This window comes from Ursus arctos, unplaced genomic scaffold (assembly GCF_023065955.2).
Source record: "Ursus arctos isolate Adak ecotype North America unplaced genomic scaffold, UrsArc2.0 scaffold_5, whole genome shotgun sequence".
Taxonomy (NCBI): Eukaryota; Metazoa; Chordata; class Mammalia; order Carnivora; family Ursidae; genus Ursus; species Ursus arctos.
The window spans coordinates 42,442,582-42,466,008 of record NW_026623067.1 but is presented as its reverse complement, the minus strand read 5'-3'; the positions used below and the strand labels follow the sequence as shown (position 1 = coordinate 42,466,008).

Sequence of the window (23,427 nt, the reverse complement as noted above, 5' to 3'; positions counted from 1 at the left end):
TTCCCTAAAGCACGCTTCCCTCCATGCTCCCCTACATAGCTCCTAATCATCTGTCTCATCTTGGCTTAAAAGGCATTTGCTGACCCCCTTCCCACAGAAGTTGCACATCGTTCCGTCCCTCCCCCATTTAGTTCCCTCTCCTTCACTCTTTGCATCATTCATTACACTTAGAATTACTTGATTAATGTCTGACTCTACAATCCCTGAAAGTAGGGACTCACACCTGTCTGCATCTTCAGACCTTAGCCTAGGACCTGACTTAGCAGGTACGCAACGTAAAATTAGTTGGATGACTGAGTATACATATATAGGACAGGGTCACACTGAATGGTTTGTTTTCTAAATTTTGTCTTTTCATTCACTTGTTAAGCTAATTTTTTTACACAGTACCTGTTCTGTGTTAGTCTAACCTGTGCAGCATAAGCAGCACAGCCATCTGGTGTTTAGAGAAGACAGAGACAACAGAGTGGTCAACTAGTGGTGAAATTTTATGGAGGAAGAAAGTTTCTAGTTGAGCCTTATAACCTGAGGGAGATTTGAACAGGTAGAGAGAATTGGGTATGTGTGCCTCAAAGGGGCCTCAGTAAGAGAAAAAGCACTGATAATGAGAATGTTGTTTACTAGAGATTGTAAGAAGACCAACCTCTTGGGACTCATCCTCTTTCCTTCTCTTCCATTTTTCATCCCTTCAACACTGATTGAGTTGGAAGAGGTGGAGAAAACCTTGCAAGCTGGATAGTGTCCTGGGCACATCATTCGCTTCAGAACCTGTTTTGGCTCTTAAGAATGAAAGAATTGGTCCCTGTATCTCCAACTATGCCTTTGTCTGTTTTCACCCTACCTTCCTAGAGGGTGGAAAGCGTGCCTTTTACTGAATTTGTAGCTCCCCACTGCTCACTTTTAATGCTTTATGCCTGGTAAGCATCCAATTAACGCGGTTAAACAATGGAAACTCTCTTTTAAATTTGTAATGACCTGCCTCAAGCTAGGGTGAGACTTGAGGGTAAAGAGGTTAGGAACTCCAGGTTATAGTATTATATTTAAGAAGTACGTAGACATAGTCTAGCATGTGGCCTTCCTTTGTTTTCTTTTTAAAGTAGCTTAAAAAAAAACCTAGAAGGAATATATCAATATGCTCATTTCAAAAGATTTATAAAACAAGTTGCAGAAGAAAATGAAAATTATCTAGAATTTCGCTATCTGGACACTGTTAATATTTTTGTACATTCCAGTCCTCTATCCATTTATATATACACACACATATTTATAAACCTAGTTTCATACAGTTCCATTTATTTATTGTGGTAAAAAACACATGACATACATTTATCCTAATAACTATTTTAAAGTATATGATACAGTAGTGTTGAGTATATTCCTATTGTTGTGAAACAGATTTCAGGACTTTCTCACCTTCTAAATCTGAAACTCTATACCCATTAAACTTTTTTTTTTTAACCAAGAAATAATAAACCTCTTTCCGTAATACCAAATACTCCATGATACTGAATATTCTCCTTTAATATTATTTTTAATGGGTATATATTTTTCATCATAATTTTTAAAAACAAAATACTTATTGTCAGATATTTAGATTATTTCTGATTTGTCACCATTACACACAAGGCTATGGTGAACACTCCATACATATATCTTTGCATACTTGTTTGAATATTTCTTTACAATAAACTCTCAGATGTAGAATTGCTGAATCAAAGGCGATGGAGGTTTTTAATGTTATTGATATGGGTTTGTTTGAGTTTGAGCATGAGAAATTGCACAATTTACACTCCCATCAGCAGAATAAAAAAGCCCATTTCCCCACACTCTTGCCAGACCTGGGTGTTATCTTCTGGCATCTTTTCTTTGGAGACCTTAGTGAACTTCTGAAATAAGCCTCTTATCAAAAAGGCATTTTTCTTAGGCGTCCCTGTGGCACATGTGTATTTCGGAATGAGCATGCGTCTGATGTGGACTTGATACATACCTCTACGAACAAGATGGGGAAGATGCCTACTTGATCCCCTAACTTGCCTTCTGCCCAGTTCTCATCCACTCGGCTGATCACAGTGATGATATCGTCCTGAAAGAGACAAAGTGTCAAGGTCAGCATTTGCTCTTGGTTTTCAGGTGGTGAAAGCTTTCAGTGGAGATCAGCGTGGAATCACGGAGGCTATAGGTTGCAAGAACTGTAACTCTTTCATAATTTATTTATAAAATCTTCCTCTGTAAAGGGTAGCATTTGGGTCACCAAGGCGGCAAGAGGAGTAGAAATAATTTGGAGGACCAGTAGAATCCAACAGAAAATTTGGAAATGTTTCTAATTTTCAATCACCAGCAGAATCTGGGCTTTAGTTTATATTAATCTGATGGAGAAATCAATATGGGAGCCATAGGGAGATAGATTTTTAGCTTAGCAAAAGGAAGAATAAATATTCTAATTTTGAAGACTTTCAGAACCTATTCAACTTAAATTTTTTTTTTAAATTTTTAAGTGATCTCTCCATCCAACATGGGGCTCAGGCTCACCACCCCGAGATCAAGAGTCGTGTGCTCCACTGACTGAGCCAGCCAGGCACCCCTATTCAATTTTTAAGGTATCAAATGTAAGGTGGCTTTTATTCAAAATTTTCTTATTATAAAAGGTTACATGTAGATTTGTAGAAACATTAGAAAATATAGTAAAACAAATAATCCTACCACAATATAGATACAACCATTGTTAACATCCTCATTAGCACATTTCCCCCCAGATTCTTCTCTATGAAGACAAAATATATATACATATAAATACACTGATTCTTAAAAACTTTCCTGAAAACAAACACACATATGATAAAGTTCATAAAGTTTGGATGTAAAGCTTGATGAATGCTAACACTAACTATATCCATGAAACCCCATCCAGATCAAGAGATATAGAACATTTCCAGCACCCACAAGGCTCCTTTGTGCCCTTTCCCATCAACTAGCAAGAGGTAACCACTGTTCTGACTCCTAGCCTATGTATACGTATACATTCCTTCTGCCTATCCTTACATTTCATACAAAAGAAGTCATAGAGTACACACTGGTTTTTCATTGTATACCGTATCGGGAATGCCTTTCCACTTCCATACCTGTTCATCAGTCCAAATCTGAATATCCATCCACTGATCGCCCTGACCTTCTGATCCATGCCTCTCAGGAATTTAGATGAATCCAAATCTAAGTTCATTACTGCATTATACCTTTTCTTAGCTTTCTCTACCCCATCATAATTTACAATGACACATTTATAGGTTATGATTTCTTTAAGGCCTGTTTACCCCATCAGACTATAAACTCCATGTGTTCAGGGCCTCTGTCTGCTCTGTTCATTTCTGTGGCCCCAGCACCCAATACGGTGGTTCCCATGTAGTAGTCATTCAGTAAATATTTCTCAGTGAATGTTGCATGCATGAATAAGTGAATGTATGAGTACATTGTACAGTCTACTGAGATAGAAAACACTAGGACAAGAGCAGCTTTTGGGAGGGAAGATCTTGGGTTTAATTTGGACATGCTGAGTTTAGGAAGACCATGAAATTTCCTAATGTAGTTGCAGCCTTCCATAGCTTCTAGAATGGACCAAATCCTTTCTTCTGGTTCTTTTTTCATAATTTCCCATTCATGTGTCTGTTCCGTCCACTAGGCTGCCAGCTCTGTGAAGGAAGGGACAACGATTCACCATTTTATCCCCAGTGGGCAGCTTGGTACACGGATGGGCTCAGTGAATGAACGGGCTGGTGGAGTAAGGTTTTGCAAATTTTGCGAATTCCCAGAAAGGGGCAAAAATGCAGAAAATGCTTCCTGCCTCTGCCTTACTCCAGTGGTATCCCCAGAGCTCAGTGTTTAATGCCTGGCACAAAGTAAATACTCAGTACCTATCTGTGGGATTAAACTGCCCTTCCTCTAAAGCACTGAAGCACAGACTTTGCAGTTTGGGCCACAGAATGGCCTCCCTCAAGGGATTCACCCTGAGGTGCCAAGACAATAATGATCAATATTTCAAAATATGGAGGACAGCGATGTTAGCTAGTCTGAGGCACCCTGAAATAAATCTCATTTCTGGTAGTGGTGGAATAAAAATGTTTTACAAAATGAAAGACCTTTCCTGAGCTACTGTACCAGAGCCACTTCTGGTATTTGATGTACTTATCATAAGCAGCAAAGAGGGAAAATCTCCCCAACTTCGGCCTCTGTGAGAGAATTCGAATGTTTAAGGAATAATAAATACTGAATACAGAGAATTAAAGTAGTCTAGACATTAGTAAAAGAGTTGTTACTTGCACATGGTGAGGAATTGTCCAATAAAAAAAAGAGGCAAAAAAAATCTTAGGGTAATTAATGTGCTTGGAAAATATATCTTGTAACAGGTTATTTATATATAAAGGTATAATTATCTTATTGTGTGTTTGGAAGGCTTTGAATACAATGTTTATAATAAAATAGAATGTTGTAAAGAGTCGAGTTGGGGGCTCAGAACTTGGTCAGCAAGAATGCCCTTACAGATACATAAAGAGGTAAGAGCTGTATTTTGCCCAGCACACTCAAAATGTATTTGTAAATTTTCGTCCACTTATCTGTCTGTCCCACCACTCTGCCTGAGAGCTGGGACTGTGACTTGTTCACACTGCATCCCCAGTGCCTGCAAAGAAGAGGTGCTCAAGAATGACTACAGAATGAATGAATGAATGAATGAATGAATGAATGAATGAAGTGAATACTTATTTGTGTAATTACAATAGGAAAGGTTTAAGGATTTCCATCAAACTCTCATTAGATTTCTCTGGCAACTTCCATTTAGTTTTGCATTGTATACACACACACGTACATATATGTGCAGATGTAAATACATATAAACATGTACGTGAAAATATGTATACATTTTTTTAAAATCAGCAAGTATTATAGGATTCCAGGTTCTTCCAGTCTCTATGCAGTCACTCGTGGCCCCCATGGCTGTCCAGAATCTTACCTTGAGGAAGGTCAGGCAGTCCTGGTTCTCACTCTTGTCTTTGTCTCGTAGGTCAAAGTTGTAGAGGGCTCGGCAGAGAGGGGGTGGCTGGGGTAGCTGCTTGATAACTTCCACGGAGCTGGCTGGGAAGATCCCACTGACTCCATTGATCTCGCCCTGGTACCAGTTCTCATCCAGCTGTCTCCGGAGAAGGATGACGTCTCCCTTGTTAAACTTCAGGTCACCGGGATTCTGCCCTCGGTAGTTGCATAAGGCCTTTGCTCGAGGCACCTGCAGCGGCACAGACCAATGAAATATATCCTTAGCTTACAGGCGAGGGGGACAGGAGGTATAACGTTAATAACTGATTACTGAGCACTTCCTATGTGCAAAGTGCTGGATGCGCATCATCTTCTTTAACCTTTGCGATAGAGTTCCTCATTACCCCCTCTCCTAAGTAGGGCAACTGAGGCACAGAGTGAGCTAGTACCTTGCCTCAGGGGACACAGCTGGGAAATGGCAGATATGGGGTCTGAACTCAGGCTACATGATTTCAGAGTCCCTGTTTTTTTTTTTTTTTCTTATTAATACAGTATTTATTTGTTCTCCCTCTGTCAAACCCTGAGTCTACCACTTTCCCCAGGCTGCCTGGGGACGTAGAGGAAAAGGAACATACAGGGCAGATGGGACACTGGAGAAAGACCTATGGGAGGTGGAGATGCTCCTTCACGTGGCGAAGATGAGAAAGGCCACCAGCAGGCGAAAGAGCCCTATGGCTTCTAAGACAGCAAAGCCCAGAATGGTGTAGGAGAAGAGCTGTTGCTTCAGAGTGAGATGCCTGGCATAACCAATGATGAGGCTCCCAAACACAGTCCCAATTTCAGCCCCAGAGCCAGCCACCCCTACTCCGGCAGCCCTAGCCCCAGTGAACTTGGCTGCTGTGTCGATGTCCCTTGAAATGGTGCTGGTTCGGAAGCTGCGGCGAGGAATAAGTGAGGTCGGGGGACGTGGGGCTGCCAAGCTGCTGAGGCTCTTAGAAGGCACCTCATCTGTCAGTGTCTCTGGTGGCTTTAGCACCACTGCAGACGGTGATCAGCTCAACAGCGGAGAGGTGGTCCTGGCCACGAAGGGGGTGGAGATGAACTTTGCACCGGTGTACATCTTCAGGGGATGAGGGGCTGTTGGCAGGAGAGCTGCTCCCGGTGCAGAGAAGACAGAGAGGGGCGGGGGCCAGAGCCCCTGTTCTTAATCACTATGCAGGGAACAGGATTTTGGACTTGACTCCACAGCTATGTGAGCTTCAGTGAGTCAGTGACTCTTTTTGGGGCCCTGGGATCATGACCTGAGCCAAAGGCAGATGCTTAACCAACTGAGCCACCCAGGTGCCCTAAATATTTATAATGCATTTAGCGTATTGCTTGATACACAGCATGGGCTCAATAAATGGTATCTCTTATAGGATGGCTATAATAAGGAAAGGCTAATGATATCAGTTTTACCTATTCCTCAGTGTTGATGGGAAGAAAATTGAGGTGACAAGTCCCTGAAAATACAAAGTACTATACAAGGGGCACCTGGCTGGCTGAGTTGGAGGAGCATGCAACTCTTGATCTCAGGATTGTGAGTTCAAGCCCCACACTGGGTGTAGAGATTACTAAAATAAAATAAAATAAAATAAAATAAAATAAAATAAATAAGTTAATTAAAAAAAAAGAAAGTGCTCTATGGGAGATGCAACATAATTTGTCTTCAGCCTCCTCTAAAAAGTGTAAACGTCATGAGTGTTTGGATCATTAGGAAGCACTGAGACAAAGAATTAGTCAGAAATCAATCATCACTTTAAAAAAAATCAGCTAAAGAACTGTCATTTGTTAAATTAGTTGTCTCTCTAAATAATTGTTTCAGTCAAGTGCATTTTTTTTCTCTAATAGAAACTGGTTTCTACACGCAGAAAGGGCCTCACTTTGGTCTTGCTTGAAGTCAGAGTGGCAGACTGCAAGTTCTAATAACTGACGTTTACTAGCCCTTCAGCGTCACCTGGGACTGTATTGCATTTTGTGCTTTCCTCAGCAATGGGCTGAAGTAGTCCCCTCTCTTGGGGGCAGTCTTGCTATTCATAAGGGGATGGAAGCAGGCAGTATTTCAGTTCTCTGAGAACTGTCCAAGTCTGCGATGTTCATTTGAAAAGGAATTGCAAGCAGTTCGGGGTAGAGACAAGACCTGAGCAGTCCCTTGCTGATGGGATGTTAGAGCAGTGTTTTTCTGCTGGACCCTGGACACAGCAAGGGGGGCCCAAGGAGGTAGAAAACCATACGAACACAGCTCATCCTTGGGAAACGAGTGGACAAGTGAGTGAAGACGTGCGTACTAGGAGGGTTAGCACAGTGCTGTGGATATTACAGTGGGATTGGTTGAATAAATTATGGAAAACCCTGTGGTCATTAAATTGATGACGTTGATCTAGAATGAGTAACATTGACAATTACTCATGACATATACTAAGTATAATAGAAGACGTTAAAAACAGTTACGTTTTCATCATAAATGAAAACTAGACTTTCAATGTAGATACATATGTATATTTTTACCTGGGATGGCTATATCAGCATTTTAAGAGTGGTTATTTCTAAGTGTTGATATTTTTGAATATTAAAAAAATGCTTTCCGTAAATGCTTAGCCATGTTTTCTAACTTTTCTACGGACAGTAGAGGAGCGCCTGGCTGGCTCAGTCAGTAGACCAACTGACTCTTGATCTCTGAGTCATGAGTTTGAGCACTATGTTGGGTGTGCAGATTATTTTTAAAAAATTGGGAAAAAACTAGATAGTAGAAATACAAGGGAATGAGAAGGGAAAGAAAATAAGAAGAAAATAAGCCAAGCAGAGTAGGATCAACAAACCATGCAACTACCTTCTTGAAGAAGTTTCTTTTTTTTTTTAAATTTTATTTATTTATTCGACAGAGATAGAGACAGCCAGCGAGAGAGGGAACACAAGCAGGGGGAGTGGGAGAGGAAGAAGCAGGCTCCCAGCAGAGGAGCCAGATGTGGGGCTCGATGCCATAACGCCGGGATCACGCCCTGAGCCGAAGGCAGACGCTTAACCACTGAGCCACCCAGGCGCCCCTTGAAGAAGTTTCTTATCTGAGAAATAAGCAGGTAGAAGCAGAATGAAAGCACGGGATTTCTGAAGAATGACCTGAGTCTGTTAGACTCCTAGGGTTAGGTAGATCAGGGCACAACAGTTGTCCCCTCCTTCTTCCAATTTTCCACTGTAATATAAATCACATTTTGGGGGTACATGGCTACCTGGAAGACTGGTCACATTTTCCAGACTCCCCGAGGCAGCTAAGTTTTGGCCAATGGGGTACAAGCAACCTTTAGGATGTGTTGTTTCTGAGAGAGACTGATTTTCTCTTTTCTTTCCTGCATTTTGCTATGTGGAATGCAGACATGATTGCTGGAATTTTATTTATTTTTTATTTTTTTTTAAAGATTTTATTTATCTGACATAGAGAGTGAGAGCACATGCACAAGCAGGAGGAGCAGGAGAGGGAGAGGCAGGCCACTCCTGAGCAGGGAGCCCAATGCGGGGCTTGATCCCAGGACCCTAGGATCACAACCTGAGCCGAAGGCAGGCGCCTAACCGTCTGAGCCACCAGGCGCCCCGATTGCTGGAGTGTTAGCTGCCATCTTGAACAATGAGGAGGAGGGGGGTCACACTGAGAGAGGGAAGGAAGTAGTCTGGGTTACAGAACTACCAGATAATTCCTGGACTACTTTTACTTTTGGACTTTTGTCTGGAACCTAAATAAACGTCCATCTTGCTTAAGGCACTGTTATTTTGGATTTGTAAAAGTAAAAGAAAAGGAAGGAGGAATGAAAAAAATTAAGGAAAAAAAGCCACTGAAGCCCCTTTAACTCTGCATAATAATGATAATATCAATGGCTAATATTAGTGAGTGTTCCTTCCCACATGCCAGGCATTGTGCTAGGTACTCCACAATAGCTCTTTAATCTCATGACAACCTGGGATAGAAAACTGGGGATCAGAGACGTTAGAAAAGTGGCCCAAGTTCATGAAGGTAGATGGTGGTGGGTTCAGGATTTGAGGTGGGGTTTGTCTATCCTGAGGAGCTCAAGCTCTTAACCACTCAGCCAGTGTTTTTGAAGATAAAGTCTGTGGTTCACCTGTACCAGAATCCTTGGAGATGTCCAAAATGCAGATTCCTGGACCCCATCCCTGACCTCTTTGACCAGAATCTCTTGGTTGCATATTTACCAAGCTCCCCCAGCATCCAAGTTTGATGCCCCTTGTCTGAGTTACATCTTATTCTAACTAAAATGGGAGCAATGGAGTTTTGATGTAGGTTTTGTGAATGGCTAAGCTGTCTTTCATCTTTCTTTTCTGGAAGACATTCCAGTGCAAGTGGCAATGTATTTTAATGACTACTGAGCAAGTATATTAAAGCTGAGATTGCACACAGTGCTTAAATCTCTGTGAAGAACTTTGAAAGCCTGAGATAGTTCTAAGTGCTTGACCATCTTCATTTTCGCTCCATCTCCCCTCTGTACAGGCGAGTATTGTGGAAGCGTACTGTCAATCCATTTTTGACACCTTCTTTCTGTTCAGTCTCCCCTGGCATTCTCAGCTCTACATTCACACTTATAGGAACCACCAGCTTCCTGTTGTAAACTGGGTTGGGGGGGGTCAGGTGCAGAAAGAGGGGGAGAGAATCTGAAGAGAGGATGGAAATTAACATTTATTTTGGTACTGATGGGCCACAGAAATTTGTCTCACATTATACTTTATTTCACTTTCCATATGTTATGTCCTCTGAAGCAGGGGGCATCATCCCATTGTATTGATGCAGAAACAAAAGTTCTGAGATGTTCAACGTTATCACGGCAAGGTCACACAGTCAGTGTGGCAGCCCTGAGACTGACTTGGCTCTTTTGACCCCCAGGCCTGGTGCTTCTCTCACCCTCATTCTCTTTCATCCGGCTGAAGTCACCAAGTATGTTTTTCCATCATAAAACTCATTTGGGGTTCTGTTTTATAATCAAAATCTGAAGAGACTGTGAATGCAATTTGCTTGCTGCTGGCCGCATTAGCATGAATTATTGAACTCCAGAGCCCTCACATAAAAGTTAAGCACCTGAAGAGACTCAGCTGGTTGAGCCTATCCTGTTCTCAACTGTTCTCTCAGGGGAAAATGACTCTGAGTTCCACATCAGCTATCACCCATTATGTTGCTGGTAATAGCTTTTATCACCCACAATTGTTTTCTGTCTCTACAGGTGTAGGTGGGAGGGGGAATGGGGATAAAGTGGGTGCGGAGGTCTCAAAACCAGGTCATTACCAAACTCTTTTTTCCTGGTATTTTTTTGAAAGCCAGATAATCCAATGGAAGCTTGTACGTGCCTAAAGAGCTTTCCTTTTCTATAATTCAAAAGGCTCAAGACGTCTATGGTCCTGTAATCTGTCTATTCATTTTTCGCCACAGTAGGGTCTGAAAGCCACGAGGGCCATGCTTTTGATGGAGGGATAATGCATGGAACCAAGAAACATGGAAACGAGGTCACGCAGAGACATTAGTAGTAACAGCATGTTGTAGTAATGAATGTTAGTAGTGAAATTCTGGCAAGCATTCCTTTTCTGAGGAACCACCTGTTTTCTCTCCATCTTCTGAGAGGCCTGTCATTCACTCTGGTCATACCACACACATAGGGGTATGTGGCCCAGGCTAACCAGGGGACCCAAATCCCCCTCGCATAGTGCTTCATGCAGTGCAGTCATCTGCCTCCAACAGGGCCAACTAGAAACTTTTCTGACATTTAATATATGGATGGTCTCTTGGATCATAAGCCTTGAGGAGGTAGGTAAGCCTTGGACTACTAGTGGTGATATTTCCCAACCAACAGACACATCTTCCTGAATGAAGCTGCAGAAGGCAGCAGAAAGAGATATAGAGAGATAAGAGCCTTGACAATAAAATTTGAATGCCTAGATCCAGATGTGCTTGAAGGATACTTAGTTAAATAAGACCATATCTGTAATGTTTTGTTTATTACCTAAACTACTTGGGAGTTATTTTCTGACACTTGAAACTGAGTAAGTCCTGACTAGCACATACTAAAAACCCAGAAACAACAAGACTACATAATAATGAAATCTCCAAATAGTAGAATCCAGAAACAGCAGGAGATATAGTTGCCAGTGAGCTCTGAGCTTATTTCCAATTTGAAAATCATGAAGGAGGCATGTGGGTTGATAACAAGGTACAGGAAAAGGAGCCCAAGTGGAACAGAACCACCACAGTACAAAGGAAAAGGCTGAGCCGGGATGAGAACTCCATTTGTTACCATGTAATGAGCCCTTCACCATGTACTAGCGACACTTCCCAGTGGTTTAGAAAGGATTTGGCCTGGTTCTCTCTACTCCTGGCATCAGATGGGGCCAAAATCAACATGCTGAGCTAACTGCTTACCTCCCTGAGCTGGTCATGAGATCGCCCATCTCTAGAGAATAGAGCCAAGAAAAAACATCCTGGCCTTTGGCTCAAGTTATTATTCACTAGGCTATGAATTCTCTTCGGAGAGTTCAGGATGTGTGTCTAAAGCACCTCTGTTTCTGAGACCTGAAGACAAGCAGGTATTTGATAAATGCTTGAAGAGTGAATGAATTTGTGAATTAATCAAGAAATATCCAGTAATTGCCATTCCTGGAGGAGAGGGATACATTCAAGGTTAATAAGTATGACTGATAATAGTAATTTGAAAGTAGGTTTACTGGCATAAGGTGGAAAATAAAAAAGGAGAGTTTTGGCCATATTTTCCAAATTGTCCTGAATTTTAATACTTTGGTCCTACACACACTTGAAAAAGTGTTCCATACTCAAGTTCAGGAAATGCGGAGTTAAACAAAGTCACATAGGTTTCTTTGCTGACTGGCTTCTCAGAAGCTTTATCTGCCAATGTGATCTTATATTTGCATCTGGACCACTTTGCAGGATTAGCAGAACAGGACTTGGGAATGCTGGGGAAGATAAATGTGATTTTATTTTACTGGTGAGACAAAGGGTCAACTAACTGTCCTGGATCCTAACTTCCTATTTGCTGCTTAGCCAATTGGGCCACCCTGCCTCCCTCCCTCACCATGGTAATCCTTTTGGAGCAGATTTTGGGCAATGGAGTGTATGTTAGAAAGTGCTGGCTCACCCTTGTGCACAATGTTTTGTCTTCTCTGGTGAGAAGGGAGAACTCCCCCAGTGTTCAACAGGATCAAGACCATCTGCTAGTTGGGGGCTTGAGATCACCAGAAGGTTCACAATATTATGCTCTTCCTAAGTGGAAATCCCTGAATCTGGGCATTTACACTTGAGGCCAGGCTTATGAGATATTTCTTTTTCTATGTGAATTTCTTTTCTTCATAGAGAATTTTACTCAGTCAAGGGAGATATAAGGGTGCAATAGAACACAGATGTTAGCATCAAGTAGGATGTTTGTTTGCATTCTGGCTTTTGTAACTTCCACCAAATCACTTAGCCTTCATGATCCTTAGTTTAGGTCATCCACAAATTGGGACCAGTACTATATACCTCTCTGTACAGTACCCTCAGCAAGTCTGGGTCATTCAGACCCTGCCTATTTCAATGAAAGGTTTGGCAGTTGACCTGGGAGATGACCTCTAAGCCCTTGGAATATCCTGCCGGTTCAGAGAGACTTGGTTTACTTGGGGCCTTGGGGCACACCAGAGAGTCTAAGCTACCAATGTGATTTACGGTGGGAGGCTTGAGTCATGTGGTAGAACCCTGATCTCTCAAGGAGCTGGAGACCGAAGTCAACCACATGCCTACCTGACCGACCTCCATTAAAAACCTTGGACATCAAGTTTGGGTGAGCGTCCTTAGTTGGCAATACTTCATGCGTGCTGTCATGCATTGTTGCTGAGTCAAATAAGGTCTGTACAACCCCTCTGGGAGAGAACAACTGAAAGCTTGTGACTGGTCTTTCCTGGACTCTGCCCTATGTGTTTCTTTCTGATTCTGACTTTAATTTGTATCTTTTCACTGTAATAAACTGTAACTGTGAGTGTAACAGCTTTGCTGAGTTCTGCGAGCCCTTCTAGTGAATCACTAAATCTGAGGGGGTCTTGGGAACCTATGAACACACTTCCTCATGGGTTTGCTAGGAGGACTAATGAGATAAATCATAGAGTACTTGTAGAATGCTTGGAAAATAATAAGTGTTCAATAAATAAGGATTCCTTGAGATTTTGCCCAAAGGAAGAGAGAGGAGTAATGAGCTCACTGTTCCATCTTCTGGCCTCACTTTTCCAGCCCTACTTGTCATTCATTCATTCATTCTTTCAATATATACCCTTTTGAAGGCCAACTATGCCAGGCATTGTCTAGTTGTGGAAACCAAGATTAAACTTATAACTAAATATGTAATTACATTTTGCTGTAAGTATTATGGAGGAAAAGAACAGGATGATGAAAGCTGGGAAGGGAACCAATGTAAGGAAAGTTCTTGTTATTGGCCCTGTGTCTACATCTAGAAGTCTATTCTGTTCGGCGACTTTTGTCATGTATCTCGCTCTTTGTATCACCTTCCCTTAATCTTTTGTCTCAGACTTCTCTTCTTCCAGTCCTAGGTAGAAAGCTTGGACACCATAGCTCCGCACTGTACTTTATTATCTATCTCCTGCCACTTTTAATCAGTGGGCATAGCATTCCTGCCTTCCTCTCTTAATCAAGTATCAATCAAGTACCCAGGATATGTCATGCTTCTTTCCTTTGGTTCCTCCTGCCTCCTTTCTGGGTTGTCAAGGGTCTTATAGCAGGGAAAAACTGAAAGAGGCAGAGTTTACAGCAGGGGGCAGAGATAGAACCATTCACAGTCCTCAGCCCCTTTTTAGGGTCACCCTTAGCATGCTTTCATTTTTCCCTGCAAACATTTCTCTGAGATTGCTTTGGGGTGATCTCATTCCTCTATCATAGGAGGTAATTCCAGACATGTTCATAGCCATATCCCTGGCTTCTAGCATAAGCTGGTTCTTAATAAATAGCTTGGGATTTCTTTTGAAATGGGTTGGGTGCCAGGTCCCAGAGCTGTTCAATGGGATAGCACTGAATTCCCCAGGGAATGAAAGCATTTCCATTGTCATCTCTTCTTCCAGGAGGGGATAGGCACCTGTGAGGGAGGGCCAGGGGAGCATGGGAATAAGGATAAGGGGAGGAGCTTGCTCACTCATGTTGGGAGGCGACTCTGCTCCCTTCCATTATCCTCATTTCCAAAGCAAGCTTTTCCAGTAGGTGTGGCACCTGGTGAATGAATCTCTTTCCATATAGTTTGAGAGCCTGAGCCAAATCCCACATGCAGAGGGAGGAAAGATGAGTCAAATGACTCTCCCACCACCACCACATTCCCTGGCTTAGGGGGAAAAGAAAGGCTCTGGTTACATCGACACTGAGTTTCTCCCTCACGTTTTTCCTCTCTTACACCCCCATGTGAAGATTTTTGCAGCTAAAGGAGGAATGTCTAGGGACAATATGACCCAAGCAAACAGCAGACATTTCTGATAATCAGGCCATATGGTTGGGGGCTGGAGGGAACCCTTAGACGGGATACAAGACTTACACATTTGTGTCCATGAGTGAGGCATTGAACCTCTCTGAGCCTCAGTTTCTTCAACTTCAAAGCAAAGATGGTAATTCTTACCATTCCTTCCAACTCTAAACATAACAGAGACTGAGGTGAAGGATGAAAGTTCCAGGAATATCTTTAAAACATTCCAGAAATAAAGGTGATGGATGAGACAAAACTAAATGAGTAAAATGTTGGTAACGGTTGAGTCATGGATAAAAGGTGACTGATTATCCTACTGTCCTCTTGATGTCTGTGTATGTGGTCCTCCTTAGAATGGCCGGTGGAGTACAGGTGCCTCTAACAGGCCACTGTGGTGAGGCATGAAGTGACGGTGAGTGACCCCAGAACCTTGGGGGTCAAAAACCTTTGAAGAGGAACAAACACTAAGGTGGCTGAGTTTGACTTCTGTCAAAAGTTACATCTTGATTTCAAACAGTTTGCTTCTTAATTCATCTCAATCCTTTAAGACTTGCAGGTTGTGTGTGCATATTTATACCTATTTGCACTTTAATTTGGTGATACCAGAGGAAAAAGCCTGCGTGACCCTTGTTGAAAACAGGAAGCTCAGGGAAGTTAGAATTCTTTTCTTTCAGTTCAGCTGTCCTTGAAGCCAAGATTTTCATCGTAAGGACCTTCTGCAAATCTGCAGTTTGTCTGCCTCTGTCAAATGAAAATTTAGAGCATTCCTCTCATTTATACCAAATGGGACAGACATGACCTTGGAGAAGAAGCACCTGCCTGCCTATAGAGCTGGTCCCCATGTTAGGAGTGAGTGATGCTAAAGACCCACATGTCATCTGTCCCACTGGGCCCAGGGGCATTTAAGCAAAGCCTGAATTTAGGAAAACCTTCCGAAAGTCCCCGAGAAATGGAAAATGTCTCTGATAATTAAGCTCTAGAAGTATTCCAGAAACCGTTTGCAATCATTTTTCACTCTAAGATAGAGTCAGTAATCCTCCTGGGAATACAAGATACTGGGGCACCTGGGTGGCTCAGTTGGTAGAGCGTCTGATTCTTTCAGCTTTCTTTCAGCTCAGGTCATGATCTCAGGGTTGTGAGATTGAGCCCCGTGTCAGGCTGTGCACTGGGCATGGAACCTGCTTGAGATTCTCTCTCCCTGCCCCCCAAAAGGAATACGAGATACTGCAAATTATGTGAAGGGTTTTTTTCCTCCATAAGGTCTTTCCCAGATAGGTGCCAATATTTTTGGCATTGCCTCTCTGTCTTCAGAAAGTCTTTACTGTCTCCCAGCCCTCAAGGCTGAGTTGGGTCTCCTTTTCTTGTGAGCCACTGCACCCTACAAGTGCCCTATCACACAGTACTCTTCACCTTGTGATGTAATTGCTGGTTTCCCTGTCTGTCTCCCCTCTGGACTTGAACTCAGTAGCAGAAGGGCCTATGGCTTATTCATCTTTATATCCCCGACAACTGGCAAAGTGATGCCATCCTATGCATTCATTCAACAAAAATGTACTGACATTCCTACAAGAAATAAGATAGGCACAATCTCTGCCTTTATGGGACTTACATTCTAGCAGCACCTAGGAAGCTCAATAAGTTTTTGTTGAATATATGAATGAATCAATGAATCAATGAATACTACACCACACCATGCCATTTGAACTGAACTCCAACTCTGATATTTTGTCATCTCTGGTCCTGAAATAAATTTCTAACATGCCCAGCTAGTTATTTCTCTAGGATTGGGAGTATGCAAGCATGCTTGTCACAGATATCCACAGATCAATATAGTATTTTTCTGGGTCACCCTTCAAAAGGCACCATTGTTTCAAATGTGCTTTGAGCTATCTCCATATCCCAGTTTTTCCGATGGATACCTGCCTCAGAGACTTCCACCACTGAAGACTCTGTCTTTCCCACATGTCCTCTTCCCCAAGTGTATAATCTCCACTGCAGGCAGCCATGATGAGTGACAAAAAGTGCCAACTGGCAGCTCCAGGAAAGGGAGCAGAAGGGAGCAAGGAGATATCTTTTTCCGCCTATTCAGAACATTGAAATCCAATTTATCACTGGCCACATGAGCCAAAGAAAGCAGCTCTTAGCAGCTGTTGATCTGAGAGGCTCCAATCTCATTTACGTGCCCTGGGTGACACTGACACTTCTTGGGCATGTCTGGGAATGGGTTGGCATGGAGGAGTGGCTCTCCTGTTCTTTTCCCTAAGGGCTGGCTTTGGGTAGGCCTGTTTCAGATGGCAGGAAGAGTGGTAAGAGTCATTCTTTAAAAATCTCTGTTGTTGTGGATGGACATTCCTTGATAATTGCTGCCCAGGGTTCTTACTCAATTTCATGACTTTCACCCTCACTTAGTGGTGTGCTGATAAACCAGCTCTCAAAAACAAACAAACAAATAAACAGCTCTGATTTGCAGTGTTTGCCAAGTTTCATGGTATAAATACTCCTACCTTGGCTACCAACCTGACATCACTGAATATGAAGTTGAGAGGACATAAGACATGTGCATTATGGCCTTTTGTGACCCAGCAAGTAGCTTGTTCCAGCACCACTATACAGCCCCCTAATTCACACATGCTCCAGAGGTGCAATTGGTCCAGACTAGAACCATTGTCTTTCTACAACTGGGATTTTAGAATATAGTTTGGAAGATACTTTTGCACCTGCTATGTCATTGGGCTCTACCCATAACATTGCACAGCGGGTACTATGCCTATTTGGTGGAGAAGAAACTGAGGCACAGGAAGAAAAAACTTGCCCCAGCTTACATGGTGGGATTTACTCAGTTGTTATTTCTATACTCTTCTTTTTTTAAGTTTTTATTTTATTTACAGTTAGTTAACATATAGAGTTTTTTAATTTTTGGTGTCCAATATAATGATTCAACAGTTTCATACCTCACCCGGTGCTCATCACGACAAGCAGACTCCTTAATCCCCATCACCTACTTCCCCATCCCTCCATTCCCCTCCCCTCTGGTAACCCATCAGTTTGTTCTCTATAGTTAACAGTTTTATGCTTTGGCTCTCTCGCTTTTATTTTTTTTCTCTGCTTGTTATGTTTCTTAAAATCTACATGTAAGTGAAATCATATGGTATTTGTCTTTCTCTGACTTATTTCACTTAGCATTATACTCTCTAGCTCTACCCATGTCATTGCAAATGGCAAGATTTCATTCTTTTTTATGACTGAATAATATTCCGTTATATATATATGCCACACCTTCTTTTTCCATTCATCAATCAATGGGTCATCTCTCTACTCTTGACTCTGGCCGTTCTCCTCTCACACTTCCTGCTGCAGCCAAACCATACATGTTTGTATACTGCCAGTGCCCCATGCATGCTCACCTCTTAAGTTCTTCCCAGAATATTCTTCCTGCACTCCACCCTCTCCTCCTGTCCAGCTGCTACTTGTCTTCTAGGTCTCAGCTTAAACACTATGTCCCTCCACATCCATGTTTGGCTCAGGGATCTCTCCCATGTGCTTTTATCCCCATCTTGTTACCTGTCAGATGGTGTTTAAGTATCGATCTGCCTTCTGGACCAGACAGTAAATTTTGTGAGGGCAGAAACTTTAATCTAGCACGGCTCTATGAGTATTTTTAGAATGAATGACTCCATGAACGATGGTCTCCTCACCCTCACGGACTGCTTTGTTTTCTATACTATCTCCTCTCAGGACCCCAAAGCATCCATGTGCTCATAGCTTGGTTAAGGCTTTATCAGGAATCTGTGGAGGTTCCTGCTAAAATGCCCAGTCAACCAGCCAGAATTCTCCATTGTTGGCTGCAGCTGCTCACGTCCCCTCCCTCCCCATGGCCCCTCTGGACTTTGCAAAAAGTCACAGAAGCCAGTTGAGGAACCTGTTTGGTGTGCTATGAGATATGCTCATTACCCACATGCCAAAACAAAGACACAGGCAGAAAGAAGGCTCTGGCCAGAAGCACCTGCACCTCTGAGAAAGGAGCAACGTTTAGGAATAGTCTGGAGCCAGCACGTCCTACAATAATTGCAAGACTAAGCCCTTATGGATTCGCACTGATTCCCTCAATTTCCTTCTGAGAAGGCAGGAAAGGATCAGGGTCTCCTGCATGCCGGGGAGCCGCTGACCTTTGGCACCACAAAAGCTCTCACACACCTGAGATACTCATTACAAACATCTAATCATCTTCTGAAAACACAGGCAGCTGCCACTTAAAACAGTCGGAGTCTGGCACACGTTAGTTACTTCCCTTCTATTACCTGAGACTGCCTAGTAATGCAAACTTCAGGGTGTTCATCTTTGCTCTTAAACACATATGAGAAAAAATAATTTACCAGTCATCAGAGGATCCACTGACATCTCTAGAAGCATTTTGTCTAATAGAAGTTTCTGTGATGACGGAAATGTGCTATTCTGTACTAACACAGTAGCCACTAGCCCGATGTGGTTCCTGAGCACTCGCCAGGTGGCTAATGTGACTGGGAAACAGGACTTTAGGTTTTATTTACTTTTAATTAATTTAAAGTTAAAGTTAAATGGCCACATGTGGCTTTTGGCTTCTCTATTGGGCAGCATAGCTATAGATCTAATTATCAGTTATAGGAAAAACAAATGACTGAAGAGGGCAGATGGTACCACAGGGAGATGATAAGAAAAATTCACAAAATGGCAAACTACAAGACAAATGACCCAATTTCTCTTATATATTATAAGGAAAAAAAGAGGAAGTGTGTGTGTGTTTGAAATCTAGAGATTAAAAGAGACTTTAAAGGCATATCAACCAAATGCAATGTGTGGACCTTGGTGGATCTTGATTTGAGCAAAACAATTATTAAAAAATTATGAGACAATTGGGGAAATTTGAAAACTGATGGGATATTTCATAATATCAAGGACTTTTTAGATGTACTAATGGTATTGAGGCTATATTTAAAAAAATAGAGTCCTTATCTTTTAAAAGTACCTTTCGAGTTGTTTATAGATGAAAAGAGCCTGGCTTTGTCTCACTTGAACACAGCAGGGGGAAAAGGTGAGTGAGGTACAGGTAAAATAAGATTGGCCTTATGCTGATGGCTGTGGGAGCCATGTGAGGGGTACACAGTGGTTCATTACTATTAAGTGCTCTATTTTTTATGTTTAGAAATTTTCATAATAAAAAGTTTTTAAAAATCATCTGAGGAATGCCAATGTTGGTGAGAATACGGACAAATAGACACTTCCCTTCTTGAATGTTGGCAGCTTAAAATTTCACATGGAGAATGCAATTTGGGTACATTCATCGAGATTTAAACTGTATTTTCTTTTTGACTCTGGACTTCTAGTTTTAGAAATTTCTCCTACAGTTATATGCAGGAATCTATGTAAAAGACTGTAAAGTGCAGGACCGTTTAGGTAAATGGCGGCGTGTGACTACTGTGGAACACTAAGCAGATTTAAGAGAATGAGATATATCGGTGTGGACTGCTGTCAGAAAGATATCCAGGATGTATTCTCAGACCAGAAAGAAAAGCAAATTGTAAAAAACAAACACCAAACGTGTCACTATGACCCAATAAGAAACTACATATGAGTATGTATACATATATTGGCATACAAACACAGATAAAGCCTGGAAGAAACATATACCAAATTGATCTGGGGAGGGCAGGAGGAGCTTACAACTCTATTAAAATGAGACTGAGTTGCTGTGTTCTCTGTGGCTATTACCTATAGGCACTCATCCTCTGTTTTATGAACAATCAACAGCTAGCAATCCAATCAGGCACACTGACTGTTATGTTCTGAATGTTGTGTCCCCCCTCCCACATTTATATGTTCAAATCCTAACCCCCCAAGATTATGGTCTTAGGGGGTGGGGCCTTAGGGAGCTGCTTAGGCCTTAGGGATGGAACCTTTATGAATGGGATTAGTGCTTTTATAAAAGAGACCCCACAGAGATGCCTCGTTCTTCCATCGTGTGAGGACACAGTGAGAAGACACCGAGAAGACAGCTCTCACCAGAACTCCACCCTGCTGGTGCCCCCATCTTGGACTTCCCAGCATTCATAGCTGTGGGAAGTACACTTCTGCTGTTTATAAGCCACCTAGTCTGTGGAACTTGTTATAGCAGCCCAAATGGACTAAGACATTGGCCCTTCCTCCCAGAAGAAATTGAATGTGGCTTCTGTGGCTGAGAAGTTACATTTAGCATGAACTTTTGAGCCCTCCTTCCAAAGGGAGGGGCATTTAGGAAGTTCATGTCTGTCATAATCGTTCCCAGTTACAGGGTGACACTCTGTGCCAATCACTGTGCTGAGAAGTCAGCACACACGCCTCTCCCCCACAGGCTCTGGAATCACACTCAGACTCTCCCACGTGCTGGCTGTGTGACCGTGGACTAGTCACTTCAGCTCTTTCCTCATATATAAAATGTTAGGAATCACAGTAGCTATCTCATGGGTGTGAGAATTCAATGAGATAATGCTTCCTAAGTGCCTGGCACGTATAAGTGCTCAAGAAAAACCCACTCTCGTTATTTTTTCACTTCAACATTCCAACAATCCTAGGGGGTAAACATGATAATTCACCCATATGACAGATGAGGCAACTGAGTCTCAGAGACAGTGGTGGGCTGACACCAGCTCACGTGGGTAGAGCTCATTGCTAAATTTTCAGGAATTTTTTGAGTAGGCTGACCATCATGTGGGTAGCCTGAAATTAGACAAGATGGGAGCATTCACACCATGGCAATGGGCAAACACATTTTCCACGGAGAGCTGTTAAGCATTTGCCAGCATACTGCTGCTTAGAGCAGTTAAATAACTCCGCAGGCTCTGTGGCTGGTGAGTGGTACAGCCTGAATTTAAACCATGCTCTGGGGCGCCTGGGGGGCTCAGTCTTAACGTTAAGCATCTGCCTTGGGCTCGGGTCCTGATCCCAGGGTCCTCGATTGAACCCTGCATCGGGCTCCCTGCTCAGCGGGGAGCCTGCTTCTCCCTCTCCCACTCCCCCTGCGTGTGTTCCCTCGTTCCCTCTCTCGCTGTCTCTCTGTCAAATAAACAAAATTAAAAGGAAAAAAAAAAAAAAGTAAACCGTGCTCTGCTCAACTCCAAAGGTCTTAATGTTTAGACAGGCATCGTTTGAATAAACCTCTCTTTAAAAGTTAGGACTCTCACCTGGACAAAAGCTAAGTAGGATAATGCTCTTCAACATCTTGTCCCCTGAAATGTTTCTCAAATTTTAGGGTGCATGAGATTCACCTAGAAGCCTTGCTACAACAGAGATTGCTGGGCCTTACCCCCAGAATTAGGGGGTTTTGGATGGGGTTCAATAACTTGCATTTCTAGCCAGTTTCCAGGTGGGGCTCGTGCTGCTGCTCAGGGACCCTGCTTGAAGAACTACCGTCTAGTACAAAATCTGAAGCTTTCTGCTGCACATCTTGCTAGAAGCTTATCAGGACCATGGCTTTATCAGTTCTTCTCTGATCTAAAGAGGAGAGGATTCAGAGAGAAGTTCTAGGCCCCGAGCTTTCCACAGAAGCCCATTTTGGTAAGATATCTGTGCTCCCAGCAGTTTGAGCATAGGAAAACAGGAACCAAAGCTTGGTGCCTCCCTCTCCAGTTGGCCCCCATTTAGCTCTGGCCTGTCTCCCAGGAGCCTGAGCCGCTCCCGACACACAGCAGGAGGCAAATGAAAAAAGAAACATTTCAAAATCTATCTTTAAAGCCTGGCAGAAAGCTGCCCTATAATTACATGAAGTGAACTAGTTACAACTTCTCTCGTATTGATGTAGGATTATTAAGGGATCGCTCACACACTCCTGTGGAATTTAACTAACGAATTTAGAGATTTTTTTTAAACCACTCGTCTCTTCGAACTACCTCCTGCCTCCTAAATATTATAGAAAACAAAACCAGGAAGGAAAATGAGGTAAACCCTGAAGTAATGTTCCTGATCAGAACGTGACTGCTGCTTTTAAAAGCGTCACTTTCTCAGTCTAGTCGTCTAGCTTAAGTTTCTCATTTTTTTGTAAACCCTCAGACGGGCGAGAAAGTAGTGGGGCATGGAAGTCCATATAAAAACTGACCTGTGGACATCACTTCAAAGGAATCTAGAGAAGCTAGGATGGGGATTTGGCTATCCCAAGTTTGCAGATTTAACTTATTCTCCCTGCACCAGTGTTCCAGGAACACACCCAGCCAATGGTGTATGCAAGAAATTAAGGCCAGCAGACCTTGGTGGGCCACTTCTATAATCCTGGGTTTGGGAGATAGAAGAGGCACTCTTGGCTTAAAATGTACCATGGGTTTACATCATTTGGACTTGTTTTGTTTGAAGAAATAAGAGGCTATGATTCCAGGAATATGAATTCTTGCAGACAATTACAATCCCTTTTTTTTTTTAGAGGGAGGGAGAGTGCAGAGAGTGAGCGGGGTGGGGGTTAGCAGGGAGGGACAGAGGGAGAAGGAGAGAAAGAATCTTAAGCATGCTGCAGGCCCAGCACGGACCCCAACAGGGGGCTCGATCCCACAGCCCTGATACCATGACCTGAGCCGAAATCAAGAATCGGACACTTAACTGACTGAGCCGCCAAGGCGCCCCGCAATCCCGTTTTTTTTTTTGAGAGGATGAACTAAATCTTATCCATCTTTGTAGCCCCAGATTCCTGAGCACCACTTTTCCAGTTTAGAGATCAATAAACTCATAACTGGAGATCATAATTATAGAACAATAAACTCAACGCAGAATGACAGAATGTAACTGGGGAAAGACAAGGGCTTTCAAGTCAGAACAATCTGCATTCAAATCCCAGCTGTATCTCCTACTATCAGCGTGACCTTAAGCAAACCATTTAGGGGGT

At 42.6% G+C, this 23,427-nt stretch overlaps 1 protein-coding gene and 1 pseudogene across 2 annotated transcripts in view; both read right to left on the bottom strand.

Moving 5' to 3' along the window:
• SH3RF2 (SH3 domain containing ring finger 2) overlaps positions 1 to 23,427 on the bottom strand; it is a 125,130-nt gene that overhangs the window by 66,489 nt on the left and 35,214 nt on the right. For both annotated transcript variants that reach the window (XM_026498995.4, XM_044384184.3), the window contains exons 3-4: positions 5,000 to 5,269; positions 1,988 to 2,083 (exon numbers count right to left, since the gene is read on the bottom strand). In XM_026498995.4, the coding sequence (XP_026354780.3) occupies positions 1,988 to 2,083; positions 5,000 to 5,269 (366 nt within the window). The remainder of the gene's footprint in view (positions 1 to 1,987; positions 2,084 to 4,999; positions 5,270 to 23,427) is intronic.
• On the bottom strand, positions 5,544 to 6,325 carry LOC113255348 (ATP synthase F(0) complex subunit C2, mitochondrial-like; annotated as a pseudogene).